This window comes from Pan paniscus, chromosome 16, assembly GCF_029289425.2.
Source record: "Pan paniscus chromosome 16, NHGRI_mPanPan1-v2.0_pri, whole genome shotgun sequence".
NCBI classification, from domain to species: Eukaryota; Metazoa; Chordata; class Mammalia; order Primates; family Hominidae; genus Pan; species Pan paniscus.
This window is the reverse complement of record NC_073265.2, coordinates 19,538,671-19,556,005: the sequence shown is the minus strand read 5'-3', so window position 1 is coordinate 19,556,005 and position 17,335 is coordinate 19,538,671. Positions and strand designations below refer to the sequence as shown.

The following is a 17,335-nucleotide window of genomic DNA, read 5'->3' as shown; positions in this document are numbered from 1 at the left end:
TCCTGTTAATGTCATATTTATAGAAGTATCATGAGGATGCCAAATGCTAAAAATGGAGATGATCTAGTAACTAGAAATTCCCGCCGCAGGGAGCACACACACCTATCTCCCTGCATCCTAACAATGTGATGTGTTTTGGAACACAGACATTAGAACTTCATGAAGTTTTAACTGTTGAGTCTTTCCCAAGCATCATCAAGTTACAATTTAGGCAATATATAACTGAAATGCATTCATTCATCATGCATAGGCACAATCACATAAATATTGCACAAAATATGTCCCGAACAGAAACCCAGAGGTACAAAAACATATTTCACTTTGTAAAGAAGTCTGTGAGAAAATATAACTCTGTGATTGTATAGACACGTTTCCTGATAATACATTGACATTCACGAACAGTAGATTGCACTGTAGTTTGTACACATTTTAAGTTTCATAAACTTCTCCTTGATTTTCAAAGAGAGTACAATACCGTCTACTAAAACTCCTTTTTGTTTCAACTATCTCACATATATTAGTTTATAATAATGTTTCTATTATTTTTTAAAGTGTTTTCCATTCAAGGAAAAAGAAGTAAATTCCTATGTCAGAGTAACCAAGGTGGTTGAAGAATATGTATTAGCCAAAGAGGTCTAGATGGTAAAATCAATCTTCAAGCCTCAAAGAATCTCCGTGAACAGAGAGGAATGCCAGGTGTCACACAGCTTTCCTTCACTCTAATTCATTCTTGACTAGAGCCTGTATGCCTGTTCCAGGGACGTTTGAACTCGTAAAGGATTTCTTATGATCTTCACTAAATACATTAAGAAGAATGCCAACCAGTGCCCTTTTGTGTACTGGGACATGTAGTCATGTGATTAAAACAGGTAACACAAACTCTGACTTTAAAATGTATTGTAGATACAAAAGCTCTAAGCTAGGAAAGGTTTTCCACATCCACAGTCAACGATGGGAACCTTTCATTCCTCAGAAATAAGCCCTTTTTAGGTCATCGAAAAAGAGTGCAACTGCTGCAGCTCATGATGCAGTATCTTCATGAGCCCAGAGCACATACAAATCCTAAGGGAACCACCATCATACACCGCTAATTCCTGGCACCGGAACAGATGAAACACACTATCCTGCACGTACCTGCCAGAGGAGGCCACTTTCCTCTTCTGTGAGATTTAAAAAGCTCCCCCAAAAGGTTATCACTCCCATCACCAATACACAGAAAATGGAGGAAAGGCTGTTTCCAGTTCTTGGCCTTTAAACAACTCTAAATGTCAGTACTCATAGTGGCATATTACAAAGTAATAAACAGTGCACACTTGGGGGCAAACTACATATTGAGCTAACGAAGAGCTCACTGTGATTAAGATTAGATCAAACAACAGCAGAACATAGGCAAATTTTGTCTGAATTCTGTAGTGAATATACATGCTGCAATAACATTAAAAAAGCATGGCAGCCTATTCCAAACCAAAGAGAACAGTTTTGGGCAAAGAGTGGGTCTTTGTGTGTTTGAACTCCCACCACGTAAGGGCGAACTCGATATGCATGCTAATGACCTACAATTATGAAATTAAAAAAGAAAAATGCTAAAGGATGCCAGAGTGAACATCAGTGAGAGGCACAGACACCCACTCTCTTTTAACTTTTTACAAATAAACTTAAACTATAAATTAGAAACACAAATAATCATGAGTGACTCTAACATTCAAAGGAAGTAAATGAATTCTGTAGGAGATTAACCCCATAACTTGGTTTCTTATTTAAAAATTTCTTGAGCAGCTCTTTGATGATGGTGATGTTTATCTCCTTCTTCTTGGCAGCCAAGCCCAGCGAAAGAATGGCACACAGCAGTTGCTGCCCAAGCCTGGGTGCTCCTGGTGGTCCTGCACGATGGGCTGTGCAGTAGGCTTGTCAAGGAGAGGATCCTCCCTGGCCTCTCCTTGGGCAGAGGAGGTGAGGCTCACCTCACAAAGATCTTTGGAGAGAGGGAGGCAGGGATCTCAGCACAGTGGGAGCCCCCTCTTCCTGCCTGCCCACCCCACCTGAGGGCTCTACTCACCACCATGCTTGTCTGCAGCCCCAAGCTCATGGGTGGCTGGGGCTCCTAGACTGGGCTCATCAGCAGGGTTGTGGGCAGCGGCCAGGAATTTTCTGTGCCCATTGTTGTAGTTGCTGTAAGCCGCAATACCATCTGCTGCAGCTGCAGCAGCTTCACCTGGAGGGAGGGGTGCTCAGCTTCCATGCCGCTGCCTGCGCCCACCCTCACACCCACCCCCACCCCGATCCCCACAGAGATGTTGCCCACCCTACCTTCATCTCCTCCCTGAGCTCCAGCCTGATGGTGTCCTCCTCCCAGTGCCGCATCTTTAGCACGGCCCCCTGGTTCTGATAAAAGGTGATGGATTTTCCTGTGGGAGGACAGGGCTCAGACGCTGGGGCCCCTCTGACGGCCCTGCAGCTCCCCCTGCCATGCCCTGGCCTCCCACTCACTGATGGCATCTCTCTCGCCAGTGGCGGATGAAGCAAAGTTCTTTTTTCTTCACCAGCTCACTCAGGTCTGCCTTCTCCTCCAGGTGGTCCATAAAGCTGCTCTGGAGCCAAAATATTGCAGTCACATCTCGGCAGCGACCTGCCCTCAGGTGGCATTTTCAAGTCATGGAGAAGGTGGAGGTGAGTCCTGGCATGGGCCAGCTTCTCCATGACTTCCTGCAGGGCCCAGTGGGTCTCCCCACTCACAGACTCGCCCCCAGGTCTTGGGGCTCCAGGGCCTCTGGCTGCCTCTGGCTCCTTCTGGGCCAAGGCCACCGGGTGAGCCAGGCGCTGGCAGCACACCCTCTGCTCTTTCACCTGCTCTTGTAACTGTGCCTGCTTCTCCTGGGCACTAGCTCCAGCGGACTTGAAAAATGCCACCTGAGGGCAAGATGTGAGCATTCTTCTAGGGGCATGCACAGAAGAAATGGGGCAGAGAGGTGGAGCGCAGCCCCTTCCCTTGGGGCCTCAGAGAGTGCACCTGTTGGTCACAGGTGAAATGGTGTCTGACCACTGGCTCTCGGAAGGGGTGAGGGTCCAGAGAAATCAGAAGGCAGGGAAACGAAGAGCATAAAGGGGTCTTGGAGGGACCACAGAGAAAGGTGGCAAAATGGGTGCAGGGGGGAGTCAGGCTCACCATGGCCTCCCTGCTCTCCAGGTCCTCTGGGACACTCGGCATGGGCTGAGGTGCCTCCTCCCCCTCACTGGCCAGATGTTCTCCTCCGTGTCCTGTGGGGGGTGGCCAGAGGGGTCTTCAGACAACCCAGCAAGGGAGGTACTGTGGGCCCACCTCTACCTCCACCCTCACTGTGTAACCCTGAGCCAGCCCCTCCCCAGAGAGGAATGAGCTGTTGTTCTTTATTTTTACTTTTAAGAATCAAGATCTTGCTATTCCGCCCAGGCACACTCCCACTACTGGTCGATGTGGGAGTTCTGACCTGCTCCCTTTCTGACCTTGGCCAGTTCAGCCATCCTTAGGCAACTTGGTGACCCCCCGCTCACAGGAGGTCACCACACTGATGCCGAACTTAGTGCAGGCACCCGGTCGGCATAATGACCAGCTGTTCTAAAGGTCTCTTCCAACTCCTCAATCCTATGCTGCTAGCAGTCCCCCCTTCCTCCTGGGGCTCTCTCCTCTTCCTCTGAGCGGTCTCCCGTACCTTCCCCAGGGAGAGCCATGAGGCTAGGCTGGGCTGTTAGCTGCTGGTTCTGCTGGCTGGCCGCTTCCAGGTGCTCCTAAGGGGCCAGGAAAGAGTGAGAAGGGATGGAGTTTGCCAGGTCATCCCCCTCACAGCCCCATCCTCGGCAGCTCCCTCCCCTGGGTCTCCTGCAACTTTTGGCAGGCCATCTCGGCCACTGCTTTGCCCCAGGCTTCCTGCTGCTGCAGCTGGTTCATTAGCTGGGTCTGTTGCAGTCACTGCCTGTACAGCGCCTCCTTCTCACAGGTCAGCTGCTGATAGGCGGCCACCTGCTGCTGATAGGTGGCCACGGACTGCTGCAGGTGACCCAGGTAATGGTCTGGCTGCTGCTGCAGACTCTGAGCCTCTTGGCTCTTCAGCTGCACCTACAGGAAGACCCTGGGTGTGAGGGCACGTGGTGGCTGGTTTCCATATTCTGGGCCCATTAATAGGGTAGCGAGGGCACTGTGGGGCTCTGTCAGCTGCCCAGGCCCCTGTCCCCTTACTCCAGGCCTAAGTGACTGCCTCCCTTTCCTAGAACCCCATGCCTCCTTCCCCAGCCTCAAATCTCATACCCTCTTCTCATTTAATCCTCAGCACCTCTGTAAGGAAAATGCTAACTTCCCTTTGAAGTTAAAGAAACAGAGACTTACAGATGCAAAGTACTTGAATGGTGACCAGTGGAACCGAGGCTGGAATACAGTTTTAATCTAAGGAGTCTTTTTGTTTTGTTTTCAGACAAGAGTGTCACTCTGTGGCCCAGGCTGGAGTGCAGTGGTGCAATCTCAGCTCACTGCAACCTCCACCTCCTGGGTTGAAGCAATTCTCGTGCCTCAGCCTCCCGAGTAGGTGGAATTACAGGCATGCGCCACAATGCCCTGCTAATTTTTTTTTTTTTTTTGTAATTTTAGTAGTGATGAGGTTTTACCACATTGGCCAGGCTGATCTCAAACTCCCGACCTCAAGTGATTCTCCTGCCTCAGCCTCCCAAAGTGCTGGGATTATAGGCATGAGCCACTGCACCTGGTATAAGGAGCCTGTTATAGCACTGTCTCTTCCCCTGTGATTGGGGGCTCCATGCCTCTAGCTGGGATGATGATGTCCAGACCTGAGAGGAGCCCAGGGCTACCCACCTTTAAAAGTCAGAGGCAGGAAGCAAGAAACAGTCACAGGACTGCCCTGGGGGGTGCTGTGGTCACCAGCCCCCAGGCTGGAAGCTGCCTCTGGCCTGGCACCTCCCCTCCCAAGAGGCTGCTGCCCGCCTCCCAGCCCTTCTTGGATGGGGTGGAGGTTTCCGTCTCCTTCACCTCACCAAGCTTCTCCTGTAGCTCCTTTACTTGCTGCTCCAACTGCAGTGCGCTCTTGTTCTCATTGTTCTGGACAGAGGGAAGCAATCAGCAGCCACCCACTGCAGCTGGAGACCCCAGAACTTGGTGTCTGCCTCCCATGGCACTGGGAAGGCTGGAGGCAGGTTAGAAAAATCACCCCCTCTCTCCCACAGCCACCTGGCTCACAGGTGCCTTTAGAAGTAACCTTTCACGTGAGGGCTACACTGCCCCATTTTAGAGGTGGGGAAACAAAGGCCCAGAGGGCTAGGGAGGAGGGCAGGCTCCCCAGTTGGGGCAACGCACCGGCTCCTCGAAGACGCTCTGTGGCTTGGCCAGCTGCTGAAGCTTCTCGTGCTGCTCCTGAAGCCTCTCCTCCTGCTTCCGAAGCCTCTCTTCCTGCTCCCGAATCCTCTCTTCTTGTCGCCGGTTCAGGAGACTTATGTGCTGATTGTTTTTGACCTGGGCCTGGAGCTCTCCTGCCACTCTCTCTAGTTCCTTCCTCAGGTGCTGCAGCTCCACCTCAGAGGGCACTGCTGGGGGCTCCGGGGGCAAGGGTTCAGCTGAGAAAGGAAGCAGATAATAAGGGCCTCTGGATTCTCGGAAAAGAAAAACCCTCCTCTTGGCGCACAGCTCCTCTCAGGCTCCTCAAACTTGGCCTCACTGCTAATGATTCCTCGCACCCAGATGGTAGCCAGTCTTCCAAAGCACTTTCAGAAAAAGAGCACTGCGGGTGGCTGACAACGGACGGGCCCTCTTTGCTGATGGGGACACTGAGATACTGAGACTCACTGAGATGACAAGACTTGCCGTCTCCTGGCACAGATCTCTTTCCCTCTGCCTCAAAGCCCTTCCATCCACCCACCTCCCTGGGGCACTCTAAGCCACCCTCACAGCCCTCTGATGCCAGTCCTGCTCCCAGGTCATGCCAGCCCCATCTTACCCGTCTGGTTTTTGAGTTTGGACAAGCTCCTCTCCAGCTTCTCTACCCGACGCATATCTTGCTGCTTCTCTTTCTTTAATGTGCAAATCTGCCCAAAGCACAAGGGGAAAGGGCCCTGGAGAGAGGGGCTGGTGGCTGGACAGGCTGCCCTCTCCCTCTCTGCCCCCACCTCCACAAAGCCCAGACCCATGACCACCTCTGGCTCTACTATTCCCATTTTACAGATGACCAGAAAGATCCAGTGACCTATCTAATGTGGGGGGGCTGAAGGGTCAGATCTCACCTCCTGCGACATTTTTCTCATCCTCTGCTGCCACCGGGCCCTCTCTCCTTTTAGATGTTCAGCATACTCATGTCTTTCTAATTGGAGTTGTTGAAATGACTCCTTCAACTGCAAGAATGGGCACAGAAGTTAGGAAGGGCTGTCACTGGTCCTCACCTGCTCCTGGCCACCTGGGGTCATCGTCCTTCCACATAACTCCCTCGGAAAACCTCACCTGTGTCAGCTGCGCTTTCAGCAGTGCCTCCTCCCGCATGGACTGCTCTAACTTCCACTCCATACGTGCTTTACTGGGGCCGGACAACTGGATGGCGAAGAGTGAGAAGTTTCAATCTGGAGAGCCTGGGCCATTCCACACAGTGCCCCTTAAAAGGGCTAGGGCTAGGCCCAATATACAACTCGGTCAGTAAAGATCAAGGCATTTCCAAGCCCGTGGTCTGGTTTTTAAAAGAACTCAGTAAAGTTGGAACGGACAGGGACTGAGATTGAATTTATAGCTGGCTAACAGAGGCCCAGAGAGATCAGATAATATTGCTATTGTTATTACTGTTATTATTACCACTGTTTGAACCTTTGTGGAATGCTTCACCAGGTACCGTGCTAACAATCCCATTTAATCCTCGCAACCACCATAGGAGACAGTTACTATGATTCCCTCTATTGTGGAGATGAAAAAACATGGAGTATTTGAGGTTAAGTGCTTGCCTAAGTTCACTTAGGCAGAGCTGGGATATAAACACCCAGGTCTATCCAATTCTCTAAGCCCGTTTTTCTTGCTGGGGATGGGGGCACAGATAGGAAGGGGAAAACTAATCTTTTGTTCACTTTTTGAAAGGATGATACATTTGCATAGTCCAAAACTCAGAAGGTACAGAAGGGAAGTATCTCCCAGCCATCTTGTTGCTCTCTCCTGAATTTTTTATGAACCCTTGCAGACATGTTTTATGTATATTATCATAGTATGTACACACACACACACACACACACACACATGCACACGTTTCCTATTTCTACAGAAATGGTAACATACTAAAGGTACTCTTCTGTACCTTCACAGTACAAGTACCCAATACCCCACCTAGGACTTGCCCAAGACCACAGCCAGGTAAGGGCGGGGCAGGCACTTGGCCTCCAAGCTCTGCGTCCAGTGCTCACGCTGCACAGTGACCCCCAACTCACCCACAGCAGCTGACTCAGCCCCAGGCTGCCACTAAAAACCATACAAAAAAGTAGCAAGAAATGGCCATGCTGCCTTCTGGGCAGGACACGCCATCCTGCAGAAGGGACCTTTAGGCTCACTCCTCCATCTGCAAAGCCAGGCTCCCAGGGGATGGGGCAGGTGGTTGGACTCACCTGGTTTGCCTTCTTCTTCTGTGTGGCCATGACATCAGAGAGAACACTCTCTAACTCTCCTTTACACTGCAATGAATGTTGCAGGCGGACAGCCAGGTCCTTGGACTTTTCTGTAATGAGAGAGTTGAGATGGGGCCCAAAGGACTCCCCCTGAAGACCTGTCAAAGTGCCAGGTTGAAGGATGACAGGGTGCCCAGATTCCCACCTTCAAAGTATCTGAGAGAACGTTTCATGTGGTACAGGTCCGTATTTAGTTCCTCTTTCTGTATGTTCAATGTCTGGATTTGAACCTTTGGGAGAAAAGCCAAGCAAGTGCTGAAAGAGAAGGAAAGAAACCTTCTCCGGAGGACAGGAGGAAACTGCACACCCTCCACTCACCTCTAGCACCCTTTTGGCTTTCTGTTTCTTGTTGTTTGCTTTCTTTTCCTGTAGGAAGAGGAAGACAGAGCTCTTACCAGGGGGAGGCAGAGATGGCACAGCAAGAGACATGCCCCCAGAATGCAACCAATGCCCCAGGACAGGCCCACCCATGGGACCAGGTTATCAGGGGCCCTGTGGGGATGGGGTGGAATCTGAAGGGTGAGCCTTCTTCCCCAGGCTGGGAGTGGGTGAGACGAGACTGGGGCCTGTTTGTCTGAGTGCCCCCCAAACCCAGCAGTCATGTTGCGAGGAAACGAAATCACGTTACTTCTTCCACCTGATGTTCCACTTGTTTCTTCTGTTGTTTCTGTGGGGAGAGTCAAATAAGGTGATGGAGGGTGGCCCCCTCAACTCTATTCCCCAGACCAGGAAGCGGTAGGCAGGGGCCAGGAATGGATTTTAAAGGCAAAGTTCTCAGACATAATGGGAACACGAACCGGTAAACTCTCCTCAAGCTCCCAAGGACAGAGGATTTGGGTCTTTGTTGGCTTTTGCCCACAGCCACAGAACTCAAAGTCTGAATCTGGAATCTCTTGAGAGGACAGCAACATAAACCTCTAGAGATGGAGTTTCAGAAAGGCCCCTCCTTCTGGCAGCTTGTGATTTAGAAAAGTGGGTTCATTCAATAAACATTTACTGAGCACGTATGGACCAGGTACGGTTCTTTACAGCAGATATAGGATGGAAAAGGACAGACAGGAGCCCTCAGCCCTGAGGTTTCCATTCTAGGGAGCCTTTAAATCTCAGACTCGAGAGCTAACAGAGACCTTTGATACTCACTACCTCCTCTGGAAACACGAGCCCAAAAAGGAGAGGTGGCTTGTCCAGAATCAAAGAGCAAATTAGGGACTGAGTCATGGCAGAAATACGGGGCCCCTGAAAACCAGTCAGGCTAGCACTTCCCCAAGAGGCAACAACCCCAGAGCGTGTGTAGCAAGGACTCGAGCAGGGGTGTCTGGAGAGGAGAGAGTCGGCAAAGAGGGCAGCAAAAGAAGAGCCATGCTGCATGCTCTGGGGTCCCTCCAGGTGAGGCCTGGGCACCCAAGCTCCCTATTTGTCCCGGGCACCAGGGAACCCCAGCCCCTTTCTTCAGGGCCCCAAGGGGAAACTGGAGCCCAGGATTGGCAGCGTGGAATCAGGGGACCCCACCGGACTCTTACCAAAGATTTGATGGTGTTCTTCAGTTGACCGATTTCTACGGACCTTGAATCCAGGACTACTGCTCGTTCTTGGCACGGGCTCTGAGGCGCATGCAGAGACGAGGAGGTGGAGCAGGAGTGGGGGGAGAGGTAGAGAGAACGATCGTTAGGGCTGGGGTGTGTGGGCTGTCTCAGCTGGCAGAGGGGCACCCAGTCCCACCTGTAGGAGGAGGTTGGAGGGTTGACCCGAAGGGTCACTGCACCTCTGCCCAGAGCCTCTTACCTCCAGATCTTTCAGGGTAGCAGATGATGTAGGGCCCTCCCCATGGATACCTGTTGCTGACTACAAGAGATGAGAGTGCACATGGAGACGTTCTGTCCCCCTCAGTGTCTGAGCCCTCCGACTTCCTTTCTTCCCCATCAACTGGCACCATTTTCTTTTCTGCCTATCTTGGACCCTTTGTTCCATAACTCCTTTGTGCCAACTTCTCTCGTGGTTCTCATCTCCCCACCATCCCACCCTGGGCCCCTTCAGTGACTCCTGATGGCAAGTGGCTGTTCTCATTGTCCTGGCTTCCCCTTGAGACTGGGGATGAGGAAAATCAAACCATATCCTGGGTGTCCTGAGTGTTTACAGCAGGCCATGTACTAGGGATTAACATAAAAACAACAATAACAAATCTCATTTAAACTTCACAAATGGAAGTGAAACAATATCACCTCTATTATACAGATGTGAAGAGAGGCCCGATGAGGTCTAGCAACTTGCCCTAAATCATATCCCTAGCAGAGCAGATGGAGAGGCAGGATTCAAACCCAGAATTCCTTTTTTTTTTTTCTTTGGGACAGAGTCTTGCTCTGTCACCAGGCTGGAGTGCGGTGGCATAATCTTGGCTACTGCAAGCTCCACCTCCCAGGTTCACACCATTCTCTTGCCTCAGCCTTCTGAGTAGCTGGGACTACAGGCACATGCCACCACGCGTGGCTAATGTTTTTGTATTTTTAGTAGAGACAGGGTTTCACCGTGTTAACCAGGATGGTCTCGATCTCCTGACCTCATGATCCGCCTGTCTTGGCCTCCCAAAGTGCTAGGATTACAGGCATGGGCCACCACACCTGGCTAAAGCCAGAATTCTTAACCAGTACCCAGCAGTCCATCCACAATCTTAAGAATTACCCTCTATTGCCCCTTGGGCCCCCTGTCCCCAGAAGCCTGGTCAGCCAAGACTCACATCCCCAGGTGACTGGCAACCACCAGAAGTGGCTATCTCAGGGATACTGCCATTTGTTTTCCTGTTCCTGTTCGCTCCTGCTGGAACTCTAGGGCTGTTTTTCTGCCAATATTCTTTTAACTGTTGGAAAGAAGAGCAGTAATACTCATGAGAATCGTCAGCCCTTGCAGCCACATCCTCCTTTACAGTTTTTACAAAATACACTTACACACCATCTGATTTACTGACACCAACAACTGTACAAAGTGTTGTCACACTCATTTAGTGACTGAGAAGGATTGATATCATGGCTAGAAAAAAAAAAAAAGAAAAAGGCAATACTGGAACTTTGAAACTCAGTCTTCTGACTCCAAGCTCTGAGGTTTTGCCAAGAATCAGCAGCTGCCAGGGACCAAAACCAGAGGCAGAGATAGAAAAGTAAACATTAAGTAGGCAGGAACTGTATGCCATGTGGTTTAGAGTCACGCATCCTCACACGTCTGTTAGTGTGAAGAAGTGCACCAGTACCTCTCAAACTTTTATATCAATGTGTCCTCATGGCAGAAGGCAGCCTTTCTGTGAAATCAGAATTCATCAGAAAGAGGACAACCCAAGCCTCATTTCAGAGAGAGGTCTGGTATACTCTTAGAAACCTATGTGACTGTCATCCCTAAGTACATTCATGTTTTTTCTCTTGATCTCAAGAGAATCAAGGGAAACTGATGCTTCAGAAAGATGTCCCACATTTATCCTGTGGCACTCAAAGTACCCAAGCTTGAGATAATATGAGGAAGATTCAAGGTGTCAAGTTCAGTTTCCCAAGATCTATTTCACAGAAGATGAGCAAATGTCACTTCAGAGACCACTGACTGAAGGAGAGTCTGGTCCCAGAACCATGGAGAATTAGAATATGAGGTGGAGAACTCAGAAAAAAATGTTAAAATCTCTCTGGAAAGTAGAAGCCTGGGAGAAAACCAAATCAAACCCATTCTCTCATTGCCACCCAGAGATACTGTCGATGTTTTGAGTTCATGGGGGAAGTGTAGGCTTTTCCCACCGTCAACATCTGTAAGGGAGTGAGGCAGCCTGGAACCTCTTGCTCCTAGGTCCCATAGTCTCCATTCCCCTTCCAGCTGGAAATTTGTGCTGTGACCAGAGGAACCAGAAACGGGGTGAGAACGCTTAGGGGACTGGGTCATAAGATCAAAGGCCAGTCTTGCAGTAACGGCAGTTACTAGGTGGGCTGTGACATCACAACATTCCACTCCTCCTGGTCGGGGGGAGGGACCATGTCAGCACCATGTCCAAGTCGCCACTCCACGATGGGGGAGGGAAGCACAGGGTTGGGACCCAGCTCCTTGGAGACGCCAGCACAAAGAACCCAGGGAGGTCGACCTTGAGGCAGCAGGAGGGGAGGGCACAGTCTGCAGCAGGGAGTCCCAGGAGTCACCAGCCCAAAGTCACCCAGGGATGACTGGCGAGGGTGGGGCCTGGCTCCTTGGAGATGAGAGCCCAAAGAGCCCAGGGAGATCAAGCTTGGGGCGGCAGGAGATGAGGGCCCAGTAATGGAGCGGGAAGCCCCAGGAGTCACCCACCCAAAGTCACCCTGGGGTGATTGGCGAGGGCAAGGACTGGGCTGCTTTCTGAAGGGGTGGGGCTGACTGACAAAACTTTGGTGGGGGTAGCCCAAGGCACCGGGGTAGGGGGGACCAGTCCAGTGTGCCTCAGGAGTCGTATAGACTCTGGCAGGGGTCTTGTCATCAGAGGGGATCTGTGGCTGGGTTGAGGGGCTATGACCTAGTGCGTTTTTACCTTTTTCTTGGCTGCAGCCAATTTGTTGTTATATATATATAAAATATATTTACTGTACTTTTTGATATTTTATTTACAGTATATAATATATATTTGGTGTAATTTTGATATTTTATGTGCAACATTTAATATATATTTACTCTAATTTTGATATTTCATTTACAGTATATATTGTGTATTTGTTTTACTGTTATATAATATTATATGTACAGTATATAAAATATATTTACTCTATTTTAAATATATTAATTTTAGTATGTAATATATATTTGTTGTAATTTTTGATATTTTATATAAAATATGTAATATATATTTACTGTACTTTTTGATATTTCATTTACAGTATATAATATATATTTGGTCTAATTTTTGATATTTATGTACAGTATGTAATATAAATTTACTGTACTTTTTGATATTTTAACTAGAGCATATAATATGTATTTCGTGAAATTTTGGATAATATTATATGTATAGTATATAAAATATATTTACTCTACTTTTTGTTATATTATTTAGAATATATAAGATATACTTGGTGTTCTATTTGATATTTTATGTACAGTATATAAAATACATTTACTATAGTTTTTGATATTTTATGTATAGTATATAATTTATATTTACTGTAGTTTCTGATATTTTATTTACAATATATAATATATATTTGGGTTAATTTGATATTTTATGTACAGTATGCAATATATATTTAGAGTAATTTTGATATTTCATTATGGTATATAGTGTGCATTTCCTGTACTGTTAGATAAAAATATATGAACAGTGTAATAAATATATTTACTGTACTTTTCGATATTTTATTTACAGTATATAATATATATTTAGTGTACTTTTTGACATTTTATGAACAGTATATAAAATATAATTACTGTACATTTTGAGATTTTATTGACAGTATATAATATATATTTGTTGTACTTTTTGATATTTAATGTACAGTATTTAAAATATATTTACTGTACAATTTGTTATTTTATTTACAGTACATAATATATATTTGGTGTACTTTTTGATATTTTATGTACAGTATATGAAATATATTTACTGCATATTTTGATATTTTATTTACAGTATAAAATATATATTTGGTGTAATTTTTGGTATTTTATGTACACTATGTAATATATATTTTTTGTACTTTTTGATATTTTATGAAATGTATGTAATATATATTTACTGTACTTTTAGACATTTCATTTACAGTATCTAATATGTATTTGTTGTACTTTTAGATAATTTCATATGTACAATTTATAAAATATATTTACTGTACACTTTGATATTTTATTTAGAGTATATAATATATATTTGGTGTAATATTTGACATTTTATGTACAGTATATGAAATATATCTCCTGTAGTTTTTGATATTTTATTTACAGTATATAATATATATTTGGTGTATTTTTTGACATTTTATGTACAGTACACAAAATATATTTACTTTATTTTTTGATATATTATTTACAGTATATAATATATATTTGGTGTACTTTTTGATATTTTTTGTACAGTATGAAATATATATTTACGGTACTTTTTGATATTTTATGAAAGGTATGTAATATATTTACTGTACTTTTTGATATTTCATTTACAGTATATAATATGTATTTGGTGTACTTTTAGATGATATTATATTTACAGTACAGAAAATATATTTACCGTACTTTTTGATATTTTACTTACAGTATATAATATATATTTGGTGTACATTTGACATTTTATGTACATTATATAAAATATATTTACTGTACTTTTTGATATTTTATTTACAGTATATAATATATATTTGGTGTACTTTTTGATATTTTATGTACAGTATATAAAATATGTTTACTGTAGTTTTTTATATTTTATTTACAGTATATAGTATATATTTTGTGTAATTTTCGATATTTTATGTACAGTGTATAAAATATATTTACAGTACATTGTGATATTTTATTTACAGTATATAATATATGTTTGGTGTACTTTTTATATTTTGTGTAAAGTATATAAAATGTATCTACTGTACTATTTGATATTTTATTTACAGTATATAATATATATTTGGTGTACTTTTTGTTATTTTATGTACAGTATATAAAATATATTTACTGTACATTTTGTTATTTTATTTACAGTATATAATATATATTTGGTGTACTTTTTGGCATTTTATGTACAGTATATAAAATATATTTACAGTAATTTTTTGATATATTACTTAGAGTATATAATGTATATCTGGTGTACCTTTTCATTTTTTTTACAGTATGCAATATATATTTAGTGTACTTTTTTATATTTTATGAAACGTATGTAATATACATTTACTGTACCTTTTGATATTTTCTTTACAGTATATAAGATACATTTGGTGTACATTTTGACATATTTTGTACAGTATAGAAAATACTTTTACTGTATATTTTGATATTTTATTGACAGTATATAATATATATTTGGTGTACTTTTTGACATTTTATGTACAGTATATAAAATATATTTAGTGTAATTATTTGATATATTAACTGTATATAATATATATTTGGTGTACTTTTTGATATTTTTGGTACAGTATGTAATATATATTTACTGTACTATTTGATATTTTATGAAACGTATGTTATATATTTACTGTACTTTTTGATATTTCATTTACAGTATATAATATGTATTTGGTGTACTTTTAGATGATATTATAAGTACAGTTCATAAAATATACCTAGTGTAATATTTGATATATTATTTGCAGTAAATAATATATATTTGGTGTACTTTTTGATATTTTATGTACAGTATATAAAATATATTTACTGTAGTTTTTAATATATTATTCACAGTATATAATACATATTTGTTGTACTTTTTGATATTTTATGTACAGCATATAAAATATATTTACTGTAGTTTCTGATATTTTATTTACAGTATATAATATATATTTGGTGTACTTTTTGACATTTTATGTACAGTATATAAAATATATTTACTGTAGTTTTGGATATTTTATTTACAGTATATAATATATATTTGGTGTACTTTTTGACATTTTATGTACAGTATATAAAATATATTTACTGCAGATTTTGATATTTTATTTGCAGTATACAATATATATTTGCTGTATTTTTGATATTTAATATACAGTATATAAAATATATTTACTGTATATTTTGATATTTTATTTGCAGTATAAAATATATATTTCTTGTACTTTTTGATATTTTATGTACAGAATGTAATATATATTAACTCTACTTTTTGATATTGTATGAAAGGTATGTAATATATATTTCCTGTACTTTTTGATATTTCATTTACAGTATATAATATGTATTTGCTGTACTTTTAGATAATATTATACGTACAGTATATAAAATATATTTACTGTACTTTTTGATATTTTATTTACAGTCGATAATATATATTTGGTGTACTTTTTGACATTTTGTGTACAGTAAATAAAATATGTTTACTATAGTTTTTGATATTTTATTTAGAGTAAAAATTATATTTGGTGTACTTTTTATACTTTGTGTATGGTTTATAAAATATATCTACTGTACTTTTTGATATTTTATTTACAGTATATAATATATATTTGGTGTACTTTTTGATATTTTATGTACAGTGTATAAAATACATTTACTGTAATTTTGATATTTCATTTACTGTATACAATGTGTATTTTGTGTACTGTTAGATAATATTATATGTACAGTATATAAAATATATTTACTCTACTTTTTGATATTTTATTTACAGTATTTAATATATATTTGGTGTACTTTTTGACATTTTATGTCCAGTATATACAATATATTTATTGTACTTTTTGATATTTTATTTACAGTATAAAATATATATGGAGTACTATTTGATATTTTGTGTACAGTATATGCAACATATCTACTCTACTTTTTGATATTTTATTTACAGCATATAATATATATTTGCTTTACTTTTTGACATTTTATGTACAGTATATAAAACATACTTACTGTAGCTTTTGATATATTATTTACAGTATATAATATATAGTTGGTGTACTTTTTGATATTTTTTGTACAGTATGTAATATATATTTACTGTACTTTTTGATATTTTATGAAAGGTATGTAATATATCTTTACTGTTCTTTTTGATATTTCATTTACAGTATATAATATGTATTTGGTGTAATTTTTGACATTTTATGTACAGTATATAATATATATTTACTGCAGTATTTCATGTTTTATGTACAGTATATAATATATATTTGCTGTAATTTTTAATATTTCATGTACAGTATATAAAATATATTTACTGTACATTTTGATATTTTATGAAAGGTATGTAATATGAATTTACTGTACTTTTTGATATTTCATTTACACTATATAATATGTATTTGGTGTACTTATACATAATATTATATTTAGAGTACACAAAATATTTTTTACTGTACTTTTTGATATTTTATTTAGAGTATATAATATATAATTGGTGTACTTTTTGACATTTTATGTACAGTATATAAAATATATTTACAGTAGTTTTTGATATTTTATTCACAGTATATAATACATATTTGGTGTACTTTTTGATATTTTATGTACAGTATATAAAATATATTTACTCTTGTTTTTGATATTTTATTTACAGTATATAATATATATTTGGTGTACTTTTTGACATTTTATGTACAGTATATAAAATATATTTAGTGTAGTTTTGCATATTTTATTTACAGTATATAATTTATATTTGGTATACTTTTTGACATTTTATGTAGAGTATATAAAATATATTTACTGTAGTATTTCATCTTTTATTTACAGTACATAGGAGATATTTGGTGTACTTTTTGACATTTTTATGTACATTATATAAAATATATTTACTGTAGATTTTGATATTTTATTTACAGTATACAATATATATTTGCTGTACTTTTTGATATTTTATGTACAGTATGTAACATATATTTTCTGTACATTTTGATATTTTATTTGCAGTATAAAATATATATTTGGTGTACTTCCTGATATTTTATGTACAGTATGTAACATATATTTTCTGTACTTTTTGATATTTTATGAAAGGTATGTAATATACATTTACTGTACTGTTTGATATTTCATTTATGGTATA

At 41.2% G+C, this 17,335-nt stretch overlaps 1 protein-coding gene across 2 annotated transcripts; it reads right to left on the bottom strand.

Annotated features, from left to right (window-relative positions):
* Positions 1-1,120: 1,120 nt before the first annotated feature.
* LOC117975978 (putative golgin subfamily A member 8I) lies at positions 1,121-11,582 on the bottom strand. Of its 2 annotated transcripts, XM_063597043.1 has the most exons (18): positions 11,433-11,582; positions 10,397-10,516; positions 9,186-9,266; positions 8,294-8,332; positions 7,984-8,031; positions 7,811-7,895; positions 7,606-7,715; positions 6,470-6,556; positions 6,256-6,363; positions 5,973-6,060; positions 5,336-5,592; positions 5,001-5,080; positions 3,687-3,763; positions 3,164-3,255; positions 2,488-2,588; positions 2,308-2,405; positions 2,057-2,212; positions 1,121-1,972 (listed from the first exon to the last, which is right to left on the bottom strand). In XM_063597043.1, the coding sequence occupies exons 1-18, from the start codon at positions 11,439-11,441 to the stop codon at positions 1,797-1,799; spliced, it is 1,812 nt and encodes a 603-aa protein (XP_063453113.1). In that variant the 5' UTR covers positions 11,442-11,582; the 3' UTR covers positions 1,121-1,796. The 2 variants fall into 2 exon arrangements, with proteins under 2 accessions (XP_063453113.1, XP_063453112.1); XM_063597042.1 differs by lacking the exons at positions 5,001-5,080; positions 11,433-11,582 and having other exon boundaries at positions 3,687-3,762; positions 9,448-10,603.
* Positions 11,583-17,335: the final 5,753 nt, after the last annotated feature.

Bases quoted from the DNA above. Each gene is read 5' to 3' on its own strand.
- LOC117975978 (XM_063597043.1), bottom strand. The intron at 6,364-6,469 runs GTGAGGTTTTCC...CCATTCTTGCAG, and splicing joins TGAAAGCGCAGCTGACACAG to TTGAAGGAGTCATTTCAACA. The intron at 2,589-3,163 runs GTGAGCCTGACT...TTTTGGCTCCAG, and splicing joins TGGAGAGCAGGGAGGCCATG to AGCAGCTTTATGGACCACCT.